Here is a 24,752-nt window from a genome sequence, read left to right on the forward strand (position 1 = left end):
AACACCTGGCCAAGGACACATTTCTTTCTTGGCCTTGGTGGACGCACCGTTGTGGGGGGGGGCAAGCTCTCGCTCTGACTCTCTCCTGACCAGTATTTCAAACGGAGAAAAACGGGACCTTACCCACTTGGGCATTTTGCCCCCGTCCGGATCGTGGTGGTGATACTGCAACACGATGACCGTGACCACGACGGAAAGCCCAACTATAATCATAGTGCTGGCAAAATATTGTGCTGTGAAGAAAAGGATGAGGATGCTTAACAAATTCAGGGTGATAAACTCTTGTGTCAAGTATCTGTCTTCCACATATGAGGCTGAGTTTTTGATTTAACCTCCATAACCTTCCCCACCTCAGGTTGTGAACATCTTCTCACATCCCGTTTTATGCCTGTCCCTTCCATGACACCTGATGCTTGCACCCAATTATTCCACTCACTTTTTCCTTTCCATTCTACCTGGATCAGTTACCTTTTCTGTTTTCTTCATTTTCAACATTCAAGTTACAGTGGTCCCTCGCTAGACGATGATCATCTGTTCTACTGAAATCGCTATCTAGTGAAATCATTGTCTTGCGAAAAGCAAATGTCATCTAGCAAAAATCGGTTTGCGAAGCTGGGCCCAAACATTGTCCAGCGAAATTCCCCCATAGGAATCACTGTTTTGCAAATCACTATAGCGATTCCAAAAAGGCAATGTCTAGTGAAAAAACTGCCATGCGGGGTAACTGTCTAGCGAGGCACCACTGTATATAGTTCTTCTGTAGTCATCCTCCTTCTACTCTTTCTTCTTTGCCCTACCCCATCTGTTGTTCTACGTCATTACTAAAAAAATTTTTGCCAGCAATAGGGTGTCATCTGCATACCTTAAATTATTGATATTCTTCTCGTGGTTACAGAAGAACTACATAGCTTTTATGTTGACAACAAAGAAGGTGATCCCAACCAATCTAAATCCCATCTTCAATGCGTTAATATCATAACATTTCTCAGCCAATTGCTATTTAGCTTTGTCAAACATCCCTGAGAACAGGGGAAAAACCCATTTGAAAACTATGCCAGAAAACATTTTTCATTCAGTGTTAAAACAACAGAGAAATACAACAATCCAAATCATCTTAATTATTCTTGAACTGTCACGCTACTACCACAGGGTACAATTCAGTCAATTAATTAATCATGTTATCTGTATACTATGTCTCTCCAAACTATTTGTTTACACTCAGTAGATTTACACTCAACAAATTCAACCGACATAAAGCTGCCCCAATGGCTGATCTTAAGGATCAAGTAGATTTAAAATTAGGAGAGCTTTCTCTTTTTTTTCCTCAGGTCAGCTGCTTCCTTTAGGGTTCGTTAGGTCAATATTAAAACTCATGCTGAGCCTGGAAATGAATCTTGATTTCCGATAAAAAGATTCAAATAGCATCTCAAAATTTCCCATCTCTACTCTAGCTCCTGGTGGTAAAACTCATTGTATAACTGTGAACCACTGGGTGGGGGGGGGGGGTGGGGAGAAAAATAACTGGGCATTTAAAACTCTACATATACGTCATTGGAAGACATGGGTTTTCTCTTTTCTAACTCCAAGGATCAACACGTGGACTTTTTATTTATTTATTTATTTAAAATATTTCTATGCTACCTTTCTCCCCAAAAGGACCTAAGGCAGCTTACATCATTAAAACTTTATTTAAAAGCTAAAATAGTAAGTATACAAATATTTAAAAAAGAATTAAACAAGTATTATAATAAAATGGTAACTAAGATTAATACTAAAACATAATTTAAAACAACAGAGCATGAGAGTCCATTTAAAACCGTTTATTCATTAAGGAGAAGCTTGCTTGAAGAGAAAGGTCTTTGCCTGCCTGCAGAAGGACAGGAAAGATGGAGCCAGCCTGGAAAAATATACTTAAAAGAGATACTTCATACTTCCTATTATTCACGCTCAATGCTGCAGCTTTGAAAATAAACTCCATTGAAAATGAAGCTAGCAGTGACTTACCGATCAATGGCACTGAATCGGAAGTTGCTGGCATAATTTCTGCCACCAGGAGCATAAAAACCGTCAGGGACAATAAAACCGTTATCCCTGCAAAAGAAATCATGGGATATGGAGTCAGAGCAAAAATGATCTCAGAACCGGGGGGAAAAAGAAGAGTGAAACATGTCAAAAGAAATAGATTTCCATGAAGCTAAACCCCCCCTCCTTTGCAGAATGTAGACAAACTGAAACCAAGCCCTAGGAGAAAAGACTAAAAGAACTGGGTATGTTTAGCCTTGAGAAAAGAAGACAGACGGGAGAGAGGACAGCACTTTTCCAATGGTTGAAAAGTCGTCCTACAGAGGAGGGGCAGGATCTGTTCTCGATCGTCCCAGAGTGCAGGACACATAAGAATGGGCTCCAAGCTTCAAGAAGCCAGATTTAGGCTGAAGATCAAGATAAAGTTCTTAACTGTTAGAGCAGTATGATGATGGAAACCATGATCTGGGCAGGTGGCGAGCGCTCCAGCGCTGGAGGCCTTCAAGAGAAAGTTAGACATGGCCATCTGTCAGATCTGCTTTGATCTGGATCCCTGCTTTGAGCAGGGAGTTGGATGTGCTGCTCTTATGGATTCCTTCCAACTCAGTTATGCTACGATTCTACAATTCTATGAAACAGGTACACAAGAAGGGCAAGAGAGATTTTTCAAAGGGGGTACATGAACTTGGAGAGAGGAGAGAACCAGCAAGGAGGTGAGGATGTAACAGCCTTCTCTAGATCCTTTCAGGACTGTCACATGAAAGAAGGCCAAGACCTTCTGGCGCTGCTCTTGAGGACAAGGAGTTGGTTGAATAGGCTGAGGTTAAGGTGACGGGCGGTGAAGGGCTGTTTGTTGCGTGATAGAACAGGGGCTTTGGATACAGGAGGTTCCAGGTTAAATCATTAGCACCCCCAGATGGGGCCAGGAAAGAATTTTGCCCAGAACTCCAGAAAGCCATCGCTGCCAGTCAGAGCTGGCAATACTGGCCTACATGGACTAAGTGTCTCACTGAGTACAAGACCACTTTCTCTGTTTCCATGAAGATAAATTTCCAGTGCATATAAAGAGTTTTTCTGAAGTTGGTTGGACGAGGAGTTGATTGAATAGGCTGAAGACCAAATATTTAAGGTGGGGGAGAGGCTGTGCTTTATTTTTATTTATTTTTTACTTTTTCCCCTCTGTGCTGGCACTGTATGGTGGCAAACTATGAAATATTTAGCAGGCATCCTCAAGATCCCCTCCCTGCAGTTTAAAACAACAGAACAAAGGAAAAGGCTGTTATCCTTTCCGCTGTGTTGACTTGGAAGGAGCCCAAGGATTCATGTATCCAATTTTTTTATTGTATTTTTCTTTCCTTTTTGCAGGATTGTCATCGGTGACCTCAGGCACTTCATTTCGTAATGCTCATCCTTACCCCGAGAACGGCGCCAAGCTGGAGCGCCGAACTGCACTGCCTTTTGCAGCTGAGCCTTTTCAGAAATCATTGCCTGCTCGCCCACATGGAGCTTAGAAACTTGGCACATGTTTCTTTACTGAGAAACAGTGGAGAACTTTGGGGAGTATAAGGGATTTGCTGCAGCATTGAGACCTGGATGTCGCATAGCAGTCTACGGGGCCCCTTCTGGTGGGGTCAACACCTTGGCATAGTTTGCAGGTGAGAGGAAGCTGTGTTTGCCTGTTTTAGTTAAAACAGCAACCAAGAATCTAGTGGCACCTGAAGGACTAACAAGTTTTACTTGATCTCGAACTGCATGAAGTGCAGCTCACATCCTCAGATGCCTGACTGCAGTGACAATCTTGTGACCGCTCTTCAAGGAGCATATTCCCTTGTGATGGATACGACTCATTCTGGGTAAGCCTATAAAGGACTCCAGTGGAATTTATGATTTAGAAAATGCCCAGTTTGAACCCTGTGGACCAATAAACTGTGCTCTGGGACTCCCTAGAAATCTTATTTAAGCTGTTCTCCCTCATTGTGAGCTGCTCACCAGCAACGTGACAACAGTATCATTGACTTATATTAGCATCGTCACATGAAGAAGTCAAAAGGCATGCCACAAGGGCCAAAGCCAGTAGACTGGCTCAACTTAATTAGATCGATCAACTTAATTGGGGAGTCAAAAACCAGAGTTTCGTAACCTTACTTGAGAATATTCCCAATGGGCTGGGATTGTAATTATAAAAAATTAATGGTTCCATATTTGGGTTGAAACATAGGCACACCCCATTGTTGTAGTTGGGAGCACCGAAGGCATGTTTAAACTGAGATATTTCTGTTCTTGTTCTGTTTCACAGAATGCTTAAAGCCAGAAATAGCCTATCTGGATTACATCCAAATCAACTGTGAAAGAGGACTTCAGTCTGGTCTGTGGCTGCACAATAAAGAACGAACGAACGAACGAACGAACGAACGAACGAACGGACAGAAGGAAGGAAGGAAGGAAGGAAGGAAGGAGCTGATCATGAATAGAAGGAAGGAGCTGATCATGATAGAAGGAAGGAAGGAGCTGATCATGGATAGAAGGAAGGAGCTGATGAAGGAAGGAAGGAAGGAAGGAAGGAAGGAAGGAAGGAAGGAAGGAAGGAAGGAAGGAAGAGGATTGTATACCATTAAAATTTTAACTTTATTCATCCAGGCAGCATACATCTAACCTTGACAAGGATACCCACTTCGGCTGTGTTGACTTCCTAAAACAATCATCAGCAAGATTACATCATCATCTGAGAACTGCAGAATCAGAAAGGACCCTATGGATCCTTGAGTCCATTCGCTACCAAGGAGGCCCAGTGGGGAATGGAACCCCCAATCTCTGGCTCCACAGCCAGCTCTACTTAATGCACCGAGCAATCCAACTGTTCTCATGTTCGACCCGTTTGGAATGTTAGGCTTACCAAGTGAAATCTTTTCCCCAGAGTCGGCTGGGAGCAGGAACACAAGGAGGGCAAGAGCTGAGATCAGCACACAGGGAATAAGAAGGTTGAGCCCGTAATACAACGTTCTCCGCCGCATGGTCACCGTAAAAGTCACATCAGGATAAGGCTCCTTGCAACAGTCGTAGAAAGTTTCTGTCCTTTTCCCCGGAACCCCTGCATAGGGAGAACAAGAAGAAATGGGTGGAGGAAATTGGGTAACTTGCTTTTATCCAAATCTTTATATATGTTTTTAATATTCTAGGTTGTTGGTCCCCAACCTTGGGTCCCCAAATGTTCTTGGACTACAACTCCCAGAAATCCTGGCCAACACAGCTGGAGGTGAAGGCTTATGGGAGTTTGAGTCCAAGAATATCTGGGGACCCAAGGTTGGGAACCATGGTTGAAGGATGATAGACTTGGTTTATAAGGACCCACTGTAATCCCAATGGGTCCTCATAAACAGCAGCAGAATGTAGCCCCGTGGTTTCTCATCACAGGCCCTGAAAGATCCCAGGGTTATTTATCTATTTAAAATGTTTTTATCCTGCCTTTCTCCTTAAAAAGGAGAGTCAGAAGACACTTCTCTGCAATTTGGGTGTTTCTAGGTGCCCAGGGAGGGCAGTTTTATAGCCTAAAGAATCAAATGAATCAAAAATCACCAAAGCATAATTAATTAGGATTCATCAGGGAGGAATACGAATATGAATGTCGATCAACAAATTGGCAATAGTAATGAATTTTTACTCCAGCTAGAGTGCTACTCCTGTCCTCTGAAGATGCCAGCCACAGAGACGGGCGAAACGTTAGGAAGAACAACCTTCAGAATACAGCCAAAGAGCCCGAAAAAACCCACAACAACCAATTTTTTAATTCATTTCTTAATTCATGCCCATCTCTAGTTAGCATTGTCACCGAATAAAACTCTTGACGACTTTTCTAGGGAGGAAGACATGACAATGTTAGACACCTGGAAGCGCAACGTGGATAAAAGGCAGTGAAATTGTGTTTAGCCCTTTTCCCGGAAAGACTTTTATAATGCAAAGGACAAGATTCATATTCACGCTCATAAGAATTAAACGGTGATAATGCGGGCAGCGTGAAAAGAGCATTAGTTGAGATTCTGCTAATCCCTTAGGTGCTTTGGAGAAGAAAGGCTGACTTGTACTTCTAAATCCCTTGGATATTTTTTGCAAAATATCCCCAGACCTTTTAAGAAGGTTTTTGTGTGTTGTAGCTCTCTCTCGTACTGCTAGAGTTTTGTAAAAGAAGGAGCATCTCTTCCTTTCTCTCTGGCACAGAGCAGGAAGGGGAGGTTATTGTCATATTTTTGTCTCCGTTCTTTGGCCTGTTGATACGGCACAGGTAGAGAGAATTATCCAAAGACTGACAACACACACTCCTTACATAAATATAGTGATGTGGTAGGAATATTCAAGCAGTTTGGCCACTCTCTTGAACTCCAGTTGACTGGAGATTTGCGCAGTTTTTATGGGAAATGAAGTGGTCCAGAAGTATGTTTTTCCAATTTAGGTGGGTGTACTAGTTGTGACCATGTTAAGCAACGAGGGACTTCAGTTAACCATAGTCTAGTGACATTCAAGCAAGACTACTGCACTGCATGTTACATGGGGCTGCCTAGCTGGAATACGTCTTCGAAACGTTGATTGGCACTGAATACATCCCCTTGAAGACTGGCAGCTTACAGGAAGAGGAATCAGATGGCATAAATATTGTACCAGTTCCTGGAAAGCTTTTGAATAGCTCACTGTGTCTCTCAGGAACTTTTAACACACCCATTTTGTCTCATTGCATGTGAGGTTGGCTCACCTTGAAACAGAAGCAGGGATAAGACAATCTGCCTTATCTATTATTTTTCGCACTATAAGACACACTTTTTTCGACAAAACAGGGGGGTGGAAAGTCTGTGCGTCTTATGGAGTGAAGAAAACAGATTATTCCTGTTTTCTTCTCCTAAAAATTTGGTGTGTCTTATGGAGAGGTGTGTCTTATGGAGCGAAAAAAACAGTATTTATTTTATTTATTTTATTTTATTTATATCCCGCCTATCTGGTCAGATTAGGACCACTCTAGGCGGCTAACAACATAAAATAGTGCAATAAATATATATAAAACAATTTTCACATAACAGAAGCATTAAACAAGATGGGAAAAACAAAAGGAGAGGGAAAGAAAGGGCATCAGGAATTATCTGATGGGAAGGCCTGCCGAAACATCCATGTTTTTAATTGATTTTTAAAGATGCCCAGCGAGGGAGCCATGCGAATCTCAGGAGGTAGGTTGTTCCAATGTCATTCCCACCCTGCCAGCATAACTAACCCAGCTGGGTGCAGGCTTGGGTGCCCCAAGTCTCATCTTTAAAGGTATTCGGGTAGACTCTGAAACAGAATTGATGGCTCTAGAGATGGATTTCTTTGCTCTGGAGCATCCTGGAGGCTAGATAATAATACTCATGTGTCATCAAGTCAGTTCTAACTTGTAGTGATGCTTTTCCCCCCAGGCTTTCCAGGCTGAATACACATGAGAATACACAGAAGTGGTTTCTCATTCCCTTCTTCTGGGGGCAGCCCTGGGACTGCGCAGCTGGCCCAGGGCTACCCAGGCTGGCTCTTCTCTCTGGAGGCACACTGTGGGGAATCGAACCCCCAACCTCTGGCTCCACAGCCAGAGACCTAAAGCAGATAGCTATCCAGTCGGGTCTGGAGGCTGTGTAGGCCATCAGAATGGAAGGAAGGAAGGAAGGAAGGAAGGAAGGAAGGAAGGAAGGAAGGAAGGAAGGAAGGAAGGAAGGAACGAACGAACGAACGAACGAACTATTGTTCTAAGTCCATTTGTACTTCTGAAAAATTGCTATGTGGGTGTATTAAACAGTTACTGGGAACCCACTGAGCTATATAAAGATCTTTCCAGAAAATGCAATTCAGCTCTTATTTCTAGTAAAAGAAGAGGAGAGGATTGAGCATCATGAAAATAGCCCGGGAGGCCCCATGGCCATTACTTTGTCAATGCTTGCTTTAAAGACTCGCGTATAATAAAGTACGGAGTGGCCAACCACACTGACCTAAAATTGGATTAGGATTCTGGTGGGGCTATTCTATGCATGTGGTGTTATTTCGTCATTTATCCTTGTTCACGTCTTATTGTCTCATTACATCTTGTGGTTTTGGGACAGTTTACTCTACAGGGCAACTTACGAAGTTTTAATGAGAAAACCCACTAAATAAATCACAAGGACTGGAATCAAGAGTCTGTGATCTCTCCATCTAAGGAGATTTCTGTCGGCACAGCTTTTCTTTTCCTGAACCCGTTCTTCTCCCCTGATTAGCACTTTTATTTTTCTTACGGAGTCACAAAAGAGAAAGGAATGACAGGGTGGGGCTTTTCACTGGGGAATGGCAGAACTATCTGTTTGACTTTGCGGTCCATTCAGAATTTGAAAACCAAAAGCTCTTTCCATTCTGGAAACACAGTTGGCAAACGGTTGCAAAATTCTCGGAGAAAGATCTAAAATGAATTTTCACACACACCCCAACCACCACCCATCTGTGCTGCGGTGCAGATTCAATAGATAGAGCTGTTCCTGGCCTGCAGAGAACCACCCTATAATTGCCTTCTTACAGGTGTGAAAGATGAGAAATGACTGGGAGGAGGGAGGGACTGAATCCCAATTTAGCACTTCCATAGCCACAAACACTGGGTGTCAAATCAAGATTTTGAAAATTGAAGTTTTCAAGGCCCTGGGCTGTGGCCTTGAAAATAATCACAACTTTTTTTGGGGGGGGGGAATTACCATAACAAACCGGTTACAAAGAAATCCTTCCCCATTCTTACCCAACATTCTCCTTATGTGTTTTTAAATAAAACCTTGCGATCTTTCCCCAGTTTTGTAGCCCAAGAAACAGGCATTCTCGGGAATAACGTGGCAGCAGTGATGAACCGCATTGCCAAAGAACGCTTGAGGGGAAGCGCTTTGCCAGACAGAAAAATGTGGCTGCTGAGAAACAGAGGGGCGACTTAAGGTAGCCTGGACTGTTTGCTCATCTAAATGCACCCCATTATCCACGGACCTCCATGCTGAACTGGAGTCACCTTGTTGACCAAGCATATTCCCCAAAGCTTACCAACCAAGTCCCACTCGCCATTCGAGATGTACCCGGACGTTTCAGCTTCTTTCATCTGCAGATCCAAGGACCATCCGCCGTACGTCCAGGATCCAAATTTCAGTTTGCAGTTCTGGACATCAAAAGGAAACCAGCGCACATCGATGGAGCAAGAACTCTTGAATATTCCTAGACAGAAATGCAGCAGAAAACGGAGATGAACAGAGACTTCCCAGTGGTTGACGCCTTCTAACATGTAGAACTGTCCATTTTTTGGTTCCGACATTTAAAACTGCTGATCTGCCTGAAAGCAGTTCTAACACACTGAAGACAAAATAGGAGTATGAACCTCCCTGATCTTGTGTAATGTGTCACTTGAGGTGTTCTTGCTGCTACTTTTCATTCCACTTTTATGGATCTTTTCCTTTATAGACCAACGACATCGAACGCATTTCCACCACCCCAAAGCATTGTACTGTGCCTCCCAAAGGCTTATCCGTGGGTGGGCCCAATGGCTAATCCCACAGCTGTTCTCTTAGATTAGTTGAGTCTGTCATGACAGGAGTGCCTTGTCACACGATAAGGTCCAGTTAAGTCCGATGCATGCTTTTCCATGAATTTTGCACGTGGAAATGATCTTGTGAAAGAAGATACCTACATGCACCATAAGCAACAGGGCTCAGAATATGAACCGTGACAACTGGTAACATATCCTTCCAGTGGGAAGGCAAACTTTACAGATTTGAGTTTCCCTGCAGCACGGATCATCCAAACTATACAACTCTCCCTTGTCTTTGTTCATGGCGGAGATGATGGGGACAGCCACTGTGGCAGGAACAAGACGGAGGGCCATGTTTCTCCCTCGCCGCTAGTGGGACTCCGGTGGTGGTCTTGACAGCAGTTATTTCCCAGAAGCCCCCCAACAATTCTTACCTGGAGGGAGATACTGACAGTATCCAGAAGAGTTCACCAAAACGTTGGTATGGAATGTCGCATCAAAGCGCTCATCAGCACTAGAAGGAAGGAGAGAGGAAAAACAAGACGATTCCACCAATTTAAAAGTTTTCGGGACTCTGACAACTCCACCAGCACAATTCTGCACTGCAAATGGTCACAGGTGAAGAAGTCAGTGTAAGCATGTACTGTCAATCTGCCACATCCACAGTGTGCAATGGCAAACACCTCCACCGATCTCTCTCTCTCTCTCTCTCTCTCTCACACACACACACACACACACACACACACACACAGAGAGAGAGAGAGAGAGAGAGAGAGAGAGAGTACTATAGCCTGGCCAAGACGGTGGCAAGATTAATATTTGCAAGGAACTGAAAGAAGACTAATCAAAATAATATGGAGGAATAGTATGAAGAAATGTCGCAGGTGGCCATCCGTGATAAACGGACATGTAAAATTAGGATTAGAAAAGGAATATTGAAAAGAAATGATTTTAAAGGGATATGGAACTTATTTTTATAAATGTGTTTGAGAAAGGGAGAGGTGATACCCCCTGGATAAGAATTGTTATATTTCTGGAGAGAAACAGAGCAGCTACAAAATATAATATAAAATAAATCAGTAAATTAGTCCCACTGGTGGTGGGGAGCGCCGGCCAGAACATGTATGTTATAGGTTCTGTTTCTTTTTGACAGGTTAGTTGAACTTTATTATCGATGTCCCATTTTTTGTTGTTTTATTATTGTCATCTTATTGTGTATCATTTAAAAATATCTTTTTAAAAAATGCTGCAAAGTGGAGTGGGGTTTTGGGGGGGGATTGCAAACAAAAAGTCTTGAAACTGCAAAATCGCACAAAAGCTCTAGTGAGCTTTCCCATCAAGGCGAACAGGTCTGAATTATTATTATTTTCTCTTTATGCTTGCCTGCAAGAGCGAAGTAAGCAAAGATTAACATCCCTAGATCCGTAACACAAACAGGCAGGCATCCCCAATCATTGTGATGAAAATCAGCCTCAATTTATGAACAGTTTGCAAATAAACCTGAACTCTAAAAGAAATAAAGTTTCCAGCTGTGGCTCTCCAATTTCTCAAATTGCCAGCAGAAGGCTGCCAGAATCGCATTTAATAAATTTGTCAGTCTCCCAGCAAGACTCAGCAACCAGGGAGAGTTAAACACTACAGCTGCTCAGTGACACAGCTGTGCGGCAACCTTGGAAGAAGTGTGACTGCAGAGAACTGGAAGCAGGCAAGGCTGTTTGTTTGCTCCTGTTCCCTCTGCCTCGTTTCTCCTTACTTGTTCAGACATCTTGCACTCCACAATGGTAGATTTATAGGACAAGATTGTTTCTCCCCATTGCACAGTCCTTTCTTTTTCTCTACCAAAGTACCGTATTTTTCATGTATAAGACGCCCCCCCCCATTTTTCTAATCCAAAATTAAGAAAAATAAGTGGGGCTTAGCAAGTGTAAGGGGAAAGGGATCAAAGCGATGCAGGATCGCTTTGATCCCTGCTTTCCTCTCCACTTGTTTTTGTTCTCTCCTCAGCTTACTTCCGTGTATAAGACAGGCCTCAACTTTTCGTCTAAAGATTTTAAACAAAAGTATAGTCTTATACGTGGAAAAATACAGTATTTCTTCATATCTCCATTTCTCTCTTCCTACTAAAAGGGAACCTGATGTTTTAGACACCTAACTTGTGAAAGCAGGTGTACAGTTTTCATGATAGGATCTTCTGAAGAAGGCATGTGATTCTGGACCCTACCAGTCTTGCACACTGTAAGTCTGCAACCCTAGACGGATGGCAGATGGTTCCCTAATAGTCTTCCAGTCTGTCCTTCAACACCTCCACCTTCCCTCTGAACAAATGCACAAGATTTTACACCTTCATACTGGAAGGTCACCCTGCAATGAAAGGAACAAAATTGTTAAGGTGGAGAAGCCAACTGGGTTTTTGTGGTGCACTAGTTAGAGTGTTCAAGTGGGACATTGGGATCTAGAATTTATCCCCCACTGAGTCAGGAGATTCATGGAGTAACTGTGGGCACGTCAGATTCTCTAAGATTGATCAACCTCACAAAATTATTCTGAGGATAAGTGAAGAGGAGGAAAGACTGGATATAAATTTACCAAGTCAATTGCTTTTAGGATAAAGCTGGGGTGGGCAACACAGAGCCTTCTAGATGTGGTTGAACTTTGGCTTCCATCCGTTCTAGACAGCATGGCCGGTGGAGAGGAGTGCTGGATGATACAGTTCAGCACAACCTCCGGATGGCTGCACTTTACCCACAGTGGGAAAATGGAGGTCCAATGAGCTGCCAATGGGGTGTAGTGGACAGAGTGCTGGGCTAGGATGCAGGAGACCGGGGTTCAAATCCCCACTCAGCCATGGGAAAATTACTGGGTTGAATAGCAAAGCTGAAATATTCTTTAAATATCCCACTTACTTTAAAACTCTACTAATGTCACCATAAGTTGGAATTGACTTGAATGCACATAACTACTGCCAAAGCACAAGGCTTTGTTGATCACAGAGATATACAGCTTGAATCTCTCCAGAAGTTGCCGAACCTCAATGCCCATCAACGCTGGCCAACACAGGCAATATGGAGGAATACTGGGAGTTGGAGTCCAGCCACATCTTCAAGTCTGGATCTGGCCCAGCTGCCATCTTCAAGGCAGAAGATGCTAGCATGGCTTCCTACCATGCTGGTGTCCTTTCCATTAAAAAGGAAGCAGGACAGCTATGGTCGCCGAGAGGTGGCTGAGTCTGGAGAACTCAAGCCATATTTTCAGCAAGAAGAATTATGGAAGCTGATAAACTGGCATATGATAATGTTTGCAAATGAATGGATGGGAAGCTGCCAAAATGTCTTTTTTTAGTACAAAGCATATGTTTGCCTAGAAACGAGCATTGCTTCTTCACAGGCTTCCCACTGGATCTTTGAAACGGGGCTAAAATAAGCGCGACTTGGTTTTGCTACAAAATAAGCCCCTTCCCATGAACCATGAGGTTGAAAGGAGCCTCCTTGTTAATAAGTGCCATCTGTTACTCAGAAGAGCAATTTATAGGGAGGAAAACAAGGGCAGAAGGTGACCGCCTTGAAGAACTGCTAGCAGACATTGAAGGCGGAGAAGTCACTGGTGGCTCAGTTGAAGAGCATATGATTTGCATGCAGTTGGTTCCATCCTTAGTCCATCCCCAGGTAGGGCTTGGAAGGAATCCTGCGTGAAGCCTGGAGAACTTCCAGCCAAAATGGACAATACCAAGAGTCTGACTCAACATAAAGAAGTCAGTGGAACATAAGTGTAAAATAGTCAACATGCTGGTATCTCTGCATTCATTGGAAGACGAAGAAGCTTCCTATTGTCAGCCTAGCTCTGCCTAGATGCCCCATGTCACTTCCTGGTAGTGTCCCATCCATGTCCTAATCAGACTTCACCCTGATGAGCCTTTGGAATCAGATGGGATTGGTAGAGTTAAGAAGGGCTCTCAAGTCGTATCTGGTTGATCATTGGGGGAAAGGAGAGGAAGTGGAGTAGACTCGTTCTGCCTATATTATTAGCCAAAGGCTAAGTGTCAAGACAGTGTGGTGCAGTGGATACAGCCTCAGATTAAGACTCAAGAGTAGAGATGGGCATGAACAAGGAAAATAGTGGTTCATGGTGGTCACTTACCTACAAACCACAAATCGTGAAGTTTCTGATGAAACAAATTGTTTTGTGGTTTGTGGGATTCTGAATTTCCAGGAGAACCAGAATGGCCTCCTCATGAGTCAGGGATGCCAAACTCACAACAAAATGTCAGCTGACTCTTTTCCTTACCCCTGCCAAATTTTTCATAGATTGGATTTAGGATCTCTGAGTTATAGTTCTCCAAAGCAGGTCCCATAGGAAATTGCTTTTTAGCAGCTGGATTATGTTTGTGTTTCATTTCATTCTGGACAGTCACGTTTCCCCGATGTGCCATGAAATGAAATAGCCCAATTCATGGGTTGTTGTTTTTTTTAACTTCATGGTTCATTTTGTGTCCATCTTTACTCAAGAGAACTGAGTTCAAATCCCCACTCAACCATAGCACTTCACTGCAGGGCAGCAATGATAAACCAGGCCTTGATCATCTCCCCTCCCTTGAAAACACTACTAGTCACTAAAAGTCTGAAGTGACTTGAGAGCACTTAACAATATCAGCGGTGACAACAATAAAGCTAAAAAGTTTCTCCAGTCAACTGTGGAGAAAAGTGGCCTTGAAAAATGTTTTTTTAGACTGTCGTTCTCAGGATCCTACACCACGGCAATGCTGGCTATGACTCATGGAACCCAAAGGTATCTCAAAGGTGATAATAACCCGACCGTGTTCATGGGGAAAAACCCAGCAAGGACAGCTGCTGCTTTTGTGACCTTTTCATCAACTTGCTGGAAGTATTGAGAAAAGCTGACTGTTGGATTGGAAGGAATAAATTATCTTCTCCCGTTCAGGATTCTTCTTATGATCCACCCATCCTGGCTCCAGCAGTGATGACCCCGATCGTCTAGCCCAGTGGTCCCCAACCTTGGGTCTCCAGACGTTCTTGGACTACAACTCCCAGAAACCTTCACCACCACCTCTGCTGGCCAGGATTTCTGGGAGATGAAGTCCAAGAACATCTGGAGGCCCAAGTTTGGGGACCACTGGGCTAGCTGATCTACAAGGACCACTGGGAGAACTGTGTTAATGTGCGAAACGCAACCCCTTTTCTGAGCATTCATTGACCGGTCTTGCCTGCAGAGATTCCAGAACAAGAGGTCTTTTTGTTCTAGACTTTGCTTTACTCCTTCCAAGATCAATATATGCACCACCCTCAAGATCCACATCCGGCTCTCCAGCTTGAAATAATGATGCGTCCTGACAAGCAGACGCAGCCGGCACAATGAGCAAACTGCAGAGCAGAGTCCGTCCCAGATCGCTTAACATGAAAGACGCTCGGAACGGAGGCACTCTCTCAAAGCAGGCGGTAAATAGAGTGGGCTTGTCGGCTCTGAAAGACGGAGCGCTCAGGTGGTGGACGGGGGTGGGGGGATAAAAGCAACGGTGGCCTCGTTTGCCGCGCTCAGCTGAAACCGCCTCATGAGTCAACGCCACCTAGAAGGGCAACATTAATCGCGGAGCAGACTTGGCAAGAAGAGAGGGTGGCGAAAGAGTAGCTGAAATGAAACAAAAGCAACTTCTAACACTGGCTTTTGAGATGAAGGCAAGCAATCTGCTTCCTTTGTACTCAGCAGAGATGTGTCTAATCGATGGACATATGGCAAGGGGAACTGAAGCCTCCAGCAGGCATCAGGCTAACCTCAGGGTTGTGTTGCAACTATGGCAGAAGAAAACATCCGAGGTATTACAGGAGATGACCCGTGAGACATGAGGGAGGGAGAGAGAGAGAGAACCCCCAGATGTCATCTTCGTTTCTCCTTGGGATGCATATGGTGAGATTCACGGACCCTGGAAGAGCAGCTTGGAAGTGAGATCTTGCTCGGGGCCTTGGCTTGGTTCCTCAGGTGGAGCGTCCAACCGACAGTGCCTCCAGCACTGGACCCACATCCAAGGCAAGATGTGCAGCATCTGCTCAAAAGATTACTTGGCCAAAGTGACGGAGACAGACTGGAATGCCGGGACCAAAGCAGGGGGATCGACAGAAAGGCTTGGTCATGCTCCAAAAAGTTTTGGCCAAATCCAACAGGAATCCATTTTTCCCCCTTGTAAACTCTGCAGAAGGAGCTGGGAATTTTTTGTCAGAAACAACGGCAACGCTCAGAAATCTCCAGCCATCGTGGCCCGAGATATTTTCTAGGCTCTCTTCGGTGGGGTTGCAAGGCCTCGATCAGCAGGGTCCAAAGGACACTACAAAGCCATGCAATGGTCGATGAGCCATCGCAAGACTTTGTCCAAGGTTCCTGAGTCTACAACTTAAGCTCAGCACAGTTGGTCACCTTGCACCAGGTCTGTTTCTTGTATTTGGCCTATCAGGCTCCTATTCTTGGCTGGATGGCTGTCATCCAGACGGTCTTTCTGAACTGGCAAAACTCTTGGGCAAAGGAACTTCATATCACCTGGGCCTTTAAAAAAAATAGAAAATGTAGATGTGCTCATGACTTGAACCAGAAATCTTCTGCATGCAAAACCTATTCTTTGTCACCGAGGAATGTATCGACATGACAGTGGACATGAGGATCATAGGATAGATCAGGATTCCACCCATTCTATACCCCAGTGAGACCTTATCTGAGGGAGAGGTATAGAACTCCATAAAGAACCCCAATACAACTGGAAGATCTGAAAGGACCTTGGAATGGTCTCCTGGATATCTCACCTGCACCTCACTCAATGCCTCTTATCACAGCTCTTATTACACCTCACTCCAGGCTTTTATCACACCTCAGGACCTTCTTCAACCTCAAGTTCTTCCTTTTCTACCAATGGAAATCATCCCCTCCTTGCGAAACCACTGGAGATATTTTTTGAGACTGATGAAGTGTTGTCCATACTTAATATAGAAGACTTTGTTAGACTCTGAGAAGCCAAAGGTTGGGAGTTCAATTCCCCCACTGTGCCTCCTTGACAGGGGCTGGACTGGATGATCCAGAGGGTCCCTTCCAGCTGTGCAATTCTCATTTGTTACCAGGGCAGGTAAGGCTTCTACTGTGAGGAAGGAGACGTCAGAGAAGATCCAGCTGCAAACTGTGTCCCAGTAGATTGAAAGCATGAGAAGGTGCAAGGCCCATCTGGTCTAGTATTAGCCAATCCTAACTGGCAGCAAAGGCTATCCAAGCTTTGGGACATGATCCTTTCCTAGACCTCTCTCTGAAAGTACTAATCATCTTCATCCTAGAAATACAGAGCTGGAAGGGACCCGATGGATCATCATATATTGTTTCTTCACAGCAACATTGTTCTTAGACCACTTGAGATAAGGAAGTTCTCTACAGCCAAGATTTACAAGAGGAATCAAATCTTAGAGAAGCTACTTTTCAAATATCTACCATACTTACCTACGTCTTCTCTAAATTCAATGTTTGCAGCTGCTAAGCTCATCTAAACTAGCTGCCGTCACAACATACACTAGAGCAGTGGTTCTTAACCTTTGTTACTCAGATGTTTTTGAACTGCAACTCCCAGAAACCCCAGTCAGGACAGCTGGTGGTGAAGGCTTCTGGGAGTTGTAGTCCAAAGCTCCTGAGTAACCCAAGGTTAAGAACCAGTGCTCTAGAGTATTAAAGGCGAAACTCTACAGATTTTTTTTTCCAGTTTGAAGACTCTGAACAAGGGGTTTGGGTTCAATTTGCAAGCATTACCTTGACCCATGATTTCTTGTTAGTACAGCCTATCGAATTGAACCGAGACCTATTTCTCAGTAGGGGATGAAGGATCATGAAGGATCCTTCGCAAAGCAAGGATGAAGGAGATTCTTCTAAAGCAGTCCCGACCAATACCTATAGTGCTTGCCCTTTAGCCAGGAGTGACATGTAGAATAACATGAGCGTTTGATCTTCAGACATTCAAAGCCATTTTAAAAAAGGGGAGAAAAATCAGTATGAAAGGGAGGCCATGTCCCAATAAAGAGCTGTGCCAGTGGAGAAATTGAATTGCTAATGAGAAGCATGAATCCCTTTGGGCCGACAGAGGCTACCAAGAAAATGAGAAGAATAAGAGAAAAGGAGCAGAGGGAAACCAAGCTCAGAGAGTATATCACTCCTTGTTTTGCATTCCAGCTCAGACTGGACCAACACTTTCTCACATAGAGAGAGAGAGAGAGAGAAATCCAGTTACTTGGAGGTAACACTTGTCTGGGTTTCACCCAGAGTGCAAATTAATAACCTAATTGGTTTCAGGGTGCAAATGGTACTTGAGAAGTGACAATGCATACCAAAAATACGCCTATCTCTATTGTGAAAAAAACTGCATTTAAAACGAATAGGTTAAATCCAAGTCCCATTGGTTCCAGTAGGTCTGTTTTAGTTAATCTCAGTGGTTTGGGTCTCTGGCTGTAGAGCCAGAAGTTGGGAGTTCAATTCCCCCACTGTGTACCTCCTGGGAGAAAAGCCAGCCTGGGGGGCCTTGGGCAAGCTGCACAGTCCCAGGGCGCCCTCTAGAGGAAGGGAATAGGAAATGCTACTTCTGAGTATTCTCTGCCTGGAAAACCCTGGGTAGGGTCCTCATAAGTCAGAATTGACTTGATGGCATGCTATTATTATTAAGGTTGGATTTAGCTTGAAGTGAATTTTGAGGCATTAAATATATCATAGATTGAAATAGAATGGATTAATAGACCAAATTCATTTTTATTGTAACTAGAATAGACCCATTGAAACCAATGGGCTTTGTATTCATGTTAGCCAGCAATGGGCAAATTCCTAGCCCTAAGAGAATTTTTGTGAAATCCTCTGTTTTGTTGTTGTTGAAAAAAAAAAGCATTTTGCAATTAATGGACACCATCAGAGACCACCAAAGCCAACTCCCTCACAAAATATCCCGAATCAAAACCAGAAGTTAAAAGCTCGCCCCTTCTGGATTGTTGGATGGATGGATGCAATTTTTGATATATTCTGCCATTTTTCATCCTAATGGCATCAGTAGTGTTTGGGTTAAAAAGTCCTGCTAAAGGGATCCATGTCCCCTTCGTGTCCACAGATCTGATCCAGCTGGAACTAAAATTAGATTTATTTCAAAGAGAGACCTCATGTCAAAATGGGGTGAATCAGAAATAAGCTGCTTCTTCCACCACCGCTGAGAGCGGTTGGGTGTACACACGTCGAGATTTTCTCTGTTTGACCTAAAACATGATGGACAGACACCTGATTGACAAGTTGCCTCCAGAATGACATCTTGCAAGTCACATGCCATCATCTTTTACCACTGGCCTTGCAGCCAGAGCTTCTTCAAATGAGGAAGCAACTACTCTACACACTCAACGGAGAATTTCGCTGTGCATCTTTGAAACAGCCAAAAGAGTCACTGGGGATCAAGCACGTTCAGAGGAATGAAAGAACAAGAAACAAAAATGACAAGTGACCTCGGAATATTTCAACAGCCTGCCTGGCTTAATCCTCCTCTTTCGCAGACACGGTCACCAGGCAAGCGCTTCTACCCAGCGCATAAATATCCATCGCTGAGCATGGATACAGAGACCAGCTGGGCAAGATAAATGGACATGGACAGCCGTGAACGCAGAACATCAGTTCAAAGGGTTGATGCGCCAGGAGATCAGCAGGGGGTGACGCTTTGGAGAAGCTGCGGTGTACGTTCTTGAGCGATCTGCATTTTATTTTAAAGAAAGCATACTGGAAGTGTGATGCGTCTTAATATTCAGCAAGGAAGCATGAAGGAGTTTAGAAACCCCGTGGTGAACAGTCTTCCACCCCTCTTGTATTAAGGAGGTAGTGGGTGCTTTTAATTGTCCTAGCCCTTGATCAAAAAGTCTATCTCAGCTTATCAAGGCATCCCCACTGGGGGAAAAAAAACAGGGATGGGGACTTCAGCGATGTGACTCACTGTCGAGTCAGACTTAAGTCACACCAGCGACTCAGACTTGACTCAGTTTTTTTTAAATGACTCAGACTCAGCTCAGATACATTTTTCCGAGTCACATTTTCAAGTCCCTATTCTTTTAATGAGGGATGCCATAAACCTGGAAGAAGCTTTGTGACGCTCACCAGAAAAGGCAAGAAAGGCTGGGAAATACTTAGGGAAAGGACAGATGGGACCAATCATGGGTGGTTCTCAAGCCTCAGACCTACACAGAGAGAGAGAGCACTCAGAACCCACCCTCCCTTTTTTTCTGGGGACAAAAAGCTTATTTTTAATAAGGACTTGGACTTGGGACTTCATAACCAAAGACTCAGACTCAAATTTGGGACTCCGACCCAAAGACTCGCTGACCTCCCTGGGGAAAAACTGACAAAGGCTGGGAGATATGTGTTTTGTGAGTTCTTGCCAGAAACTACTTTATGCAACAAGATGCACTTTTTTATGCTCACCAGCAACACTAGCAAAAAAAGTCATTTCTGTGCACAAAAAAATGTAGTCCTCACAAAAGACACACTTGTAATACAAAACACAAAGTTGTGATTCAAAACATTAAAATGTTTCTGCAGATTTTTCATGACAAAGTATTGAAGTGCAAAAAATAAATAAATGCAGAAAAATGTCTGTAATAGCCAAAGGAGATTATCTCCCAGCGTGAGAAAGTCTTTGAATTTTTGAATTATTACTATGAGAATGAAATAAACCAATTTTTACATGTCTGCCTTCAAATCCGAGGCTGGCTGATGCCAAGGACACTTTCTTATGTACCAGTATTTGTATAAATAAACAAGCATACAATCACACATTGTAGACGAGTCTTCCAACATGTACTACAGCCACCATATTGGACTAACAGCCCAGACAGCACCATTGGGAATTTAAGAGCTGGTTTCACTGCAACCAGCCTGCCATGATTTCCCATACACAAAAACACAAGAAGCATCACGCTGCCTCTGACCAAACACTTGCGTTGTCCAACAATCTGCTCCCGCAAGGCCAACCAGATGCCTCTGGGAAGCCTCCTAGCAAGACAGATGTGCTACTCTTGGGCATCTCTTCTCTTCAGCCCCATGTGCCAGTATGCCTCTTTATATCAGCTTCTGGAGAGTGTGGGGGCTCAACTTGTAGCAGTTCTCTAGGCATCAGCCTGGCCACTGGGGTGTATTATGGAAGGTGATGGCCCCAGTCCTCATCTTTGGGTTCTAGCCAAGATGGTCACAAGAGCTGTCCATGGTGCTGAAGACTCTGGAGAGCTAATTTAAATTTTACGCAGAACCCCAGAGTGGATTCATCAGCATCAACGACCTCTATTAGCCCAGGAAGTGGAACACTGATCGTTTTCTTTTAATTACATTCATGTTTATTTTTTGTTGCAAACCACTCAGAGCAACGACATCCCACTAGATGGTGCAGTATAGAAATTCAACAAACCAACAAACACTGGGCTATCTTAGCCTTTGATTTGGACCTTCTCGTGTTCTTATGCATTCATTGATAAGCATGCTATCTCAAAAAATGCAGACTTAATCTGTTTCAGTGCTTCCCAACGTTGGGTGCCCAGATATTTTCAAGACTATAACTCCCAGATATCCTGGCCACCACAGCTGGGAGTTTTAGTTCAAGAACATCTAGGGATTCAAGGTTGGGAACCTTTGATCTACATCATGACTCCTAATTTTATTCAACCAAATAGGATGATATTCTGGACATACATAAGTTGGGCAGAAGCCGTGATCAACAGCTACATTCATAATCCAGGCAATGTTAGCACATGTAAACAAATATCTCTCTCTCTCTCTCTCACACACACACACACACACACACACACTTTTTTTTCAGTAGTAAACCTACCTGTTATATAGAAGGATATCCGGCTTCCATATCTGACCATCAGGAAAACGGACATTTTTCACTCCAGGGTATTCGGACATATTCCACTGTAAATAGTAGTCCGTCCAATACTTGACAAAGGAAAAGGAAAGTAAACAATCACCTGGTTTGAATTTTAAGCTTCTTTTAGAATTAAGTTGCTCCTTGAAATACAGCCTGCTTTCCTCTGGGTAAAAATTACTGCCTAGATCACTCAAACAAGCAACATTGTGCTCATAAACGTAAACCCTTTACAAATTGTGCTTCTGGACACATTAAGGGAGAGAGAAACAAATGGAAAGCATTAAAATTGCATTTTTAGGTCACCCAATTGCACAGAACCGCCTATAAAAAGACATTTTGGTATGTTTTGTGACTTACAGCTCATGCTACCTCAAGCATAAAATTGGACCATACCTTTAAAAAAAAGAAGAATAAGAGTAATAATAAAGTCCACACATTCTCTCCAATTACCTTTTGCTTTAGCGCCATAACTTGGAGAGTTCCTTTTAGCGAAAAATGATTAGACCATAATAACCGATTAGAAGCACATTAAGTTGGACTGCCAAAGGTCTCTCAGCTGATAAGATACGTGAGCAACTTCAGCTCTGCAAAAAAACTGAGGCAGGTTTTATGACTGAGGATGCTGTCTGTAATGGGAGGAAAATAGTGTTTTCTTCGCGTTACCCTATTGCTGAAAAAAATAAATGTTTATGGCCTCTCGTAAAGCCAAGAAGTTCACAGATTCATTAGGATTGAGGTAAGGCAATTTTGGGAGATACAGCGAGCCACACGTGGCCATCGCTGGACCGCAGAGGATCACACTTATCTCCATCCCCTGATCCACAGTCCCCCAAAATTATTACAAATGGGATAATTTGTTAAGTTCCTGCTTGCACCCTCTACTGGTGTGGGGAGCTATTGGGGGACATGGATTAGAGATGGGCTGCCCTCCGAGGTCTAGTGAGAGCAAAAACTTAAGCTGCCTCTAGTTTGAAGGAACCTATTTACACTAAATAAATCAACATGCACACACAGATGATGGTGACCTCTGGGACGTGATAATGGTCACAGCCACCTAAATAAGTAAAGGATCTTTTGCCAGGGATGGGGACTCAAGCTGGGGGACTTACTGTCAAGTCAGACTTGAGTCACAGACTTGACTCATGCAGAACCCAATCACCCTTCCCTTTATTCCGGTGGGGAAAGCTGGTTTTTAATAGAGACTCAGACTTGGGACTTGATATCAAAGACTTGCCAACAGCCATAGCACTTACACCCGAGGGGATGGTCATCTCCTCTGGATCCAACCTATGTTGGCATTTTTTAAAGACAACTTTATGCATACGTTTTGAGCCTGGACCCTTAGGAGGCTGGCACAGCTTTGTGAAGCCTCACAATGTTGTGTCAAGATTTTGCAGCCTTTAGAGACTAGGAGACTCAGAAAGAAGATGGGGGCTTGATTGACTTGAAATCACTAGTCCAATGGGATTTTTTAACAATGGCAACAGGGTCACGTCTTGTGTGGGTTTTCCTCCAATTTAGGGGTGTGCCTGTTTGCGTTGTGCCAACTATGACTCCCTGACATCAGTACGCCTGTCCTTCAGTCCCACATCACTGCCACAATCATTGGAGAATCTTATACCTCCATTAAGAGGATTGTGTGGCAATCTTGATTGTCTGGCAAGAGTTAATGGAACCCTCATTTCAGGTAATGTTAACATCTTACACAACGGCTGTCTGGCTGTTTTGTTATTCTTTTTTTTTTTTTTTTTGCAACTCTCCGGGCTGTTTACAATGCTGTCAAGCCAGCAAATGATCAAAGTACTCCAATGATATATCCTCCAGGTCTACAGATGTCAGTCGCTGGAGGGAGCATTAAATTGGGACACCCAGCGACTGACTCTCATCTTTTTCCATGTCTGTGACGTGAATAACTGTATCCTTAATTAAACTGTTGGAGAGGGTATCTACGCTAGACAGTTAGAGCAGTTTTGATAGCACTTCATCCACCACGGCTCCATCGGACAAAATCCTTAGGATTTGGAGAAGCACTTAGGATTCACTGCTAGGCAGATCCACTGAACTATCTTGAGTTATAACTGAGAATTCTACATGCCCTGTCAAAATACAAATGCCAAGATCCCACAGAACTGATCATCCCAGAATGCAAGACACATGATAATGGTCTCCAGTTACAAGGAATGTGATTTCAGCTGAATATCAGGAAAAAAAGAGCAGTACAACAATGGAACCTATGACTTGGGAAGCTGATGAGTACACCAAGATTGGAGGCCTTCAAGAGAAAGTTGGACAACCATCTGTTGAATCAAAGTAGACTTGGATCTACTTTGGATCTGTTGACTTGGATCCCTGTGCTGAGAATGGGGTTGGACTCGATGGTCTTACAGGTCCCTTCCAACGCAAGTATTCTGTGATTCTATGAATGGCAGGATGGTGGTTAAACTGGTATCAAGGTGCTACCATCACATGATTCAGGCAGAGCAGCAACAAACCATTTTGAACCAAGCAGTACACTCTGACATCCATCAGCAAGTCCTCCATGAAAAGGGGGGAGAAGACAATCACATTACCCCCCCCAAAAAAGGGGGGAAGGAAGTCGGTACTTCCCTAAGGGGCCAAGAGGGGTCACCCCCTGTTTTTTACACACTCACCATGAAATTCTCCTCTAGATTTTGGTGCCATCTAAATTTTAATGCAAAGATTCACTTGCCCTACTCCAGTTACAGCCCTGACTGTAGATACAGTATACTCTGAGTTCTTCATGATCTGCCTGCATGAACCACTGAATCCTTTTCTCCATTTTTTCATAGTCCTTCCATATCTCCTTTTAAAAAACATAATGGTTATCCCAGATCCCCTTTCTTACTTGTAAGCAGTTTTTCTAAACTGACTAAGGAAGGGGTAGGGTTTCTCCAGTCCTGATTCTTGATCTCATCCTTCTGGCATCTCATTCCAGACTGATGGGCTTGGTGTGCCCGGCCTAAGCCCCAGCTACTGCCGGTGAAATCTCTGAGCAAAAATCTGAAGGTCTTTTTGTGCCCCCCCACACCATTTCTCTTTCACTTCACATATCCTTCTTTGCTCAGATCACCACAGAGGCATCCCTCACTTGCTCCTCCAGAAAAGATGGGACAGCCCACTGTCCTGGATGGTAGGAGGTCTCCTGCCTTGGGCAAGGGGCTGGACTAGAAGACCTCCAGGGTCTCTTCCAACCCTACGATGATTCTATGATTCCTCTGGGGGCAAGGGGTGACTTTTTCCCTCTGTCTTTAGACCTAGGTTGCACTGAAATCA

At 43.8% G+C, this 24,752-nt stretch overlaps 1 protein-coding gene across 2 annotated transcripts in view; it reads right to left on the reverse strand.

Annotated features, from left to right (window-relative positions):
- Positions 1-24,752, reverse strand: part of CHRNA7 (cholinergic receptor nicotinic alpha 7 subunit) — a 77,437-nt gene that overhangs the window by 2,275 nt on the left and 50,410 nt on the right. For both annotated transcript variants that reach the window (XM_072981728.2, XM_020784847.3), the window contains exons 4-9: positions 21,417-21,526; positions 9,988-10,067; positions 9,076-9,243; positions 4,916-5,110; positions 2,005-2,091; positions 124-233 (exon numbers count right to left, since the gene is read on the reverse strand). In XM_072981728.2, coding sequence (XP_072837829.1) covers positions 124-233; positions 2,005-2,091; positions 4,916-5,110; positions 9,076-9,243; positions 9,988-10,067; positions 21,417-21,526 — 750 coding nt within the window. The remainder of the gene's footprint in view (positions 1-123; positions 234-2,004; positions 2,092-4,915; positions 5,111-9,075; positions 9,244-9,987; positions 10,068-21,416; positions 21,527-24,752) is intronic.

Source organism: Pogona vitticeps, chromosome 12 (assembly GCF_051106095.1).
Source record: "Pogona vitticeps strain Pit_001003342236 chromosome 12, PviZW2.1, whole genome shotgun sequence".
Classification (NCBI taxonomy): Eukaryota; Metazoa; Chordata; class Lepidosauria; order Squamata; family Agamidae; genus Pogona; species Pogona vitticeps.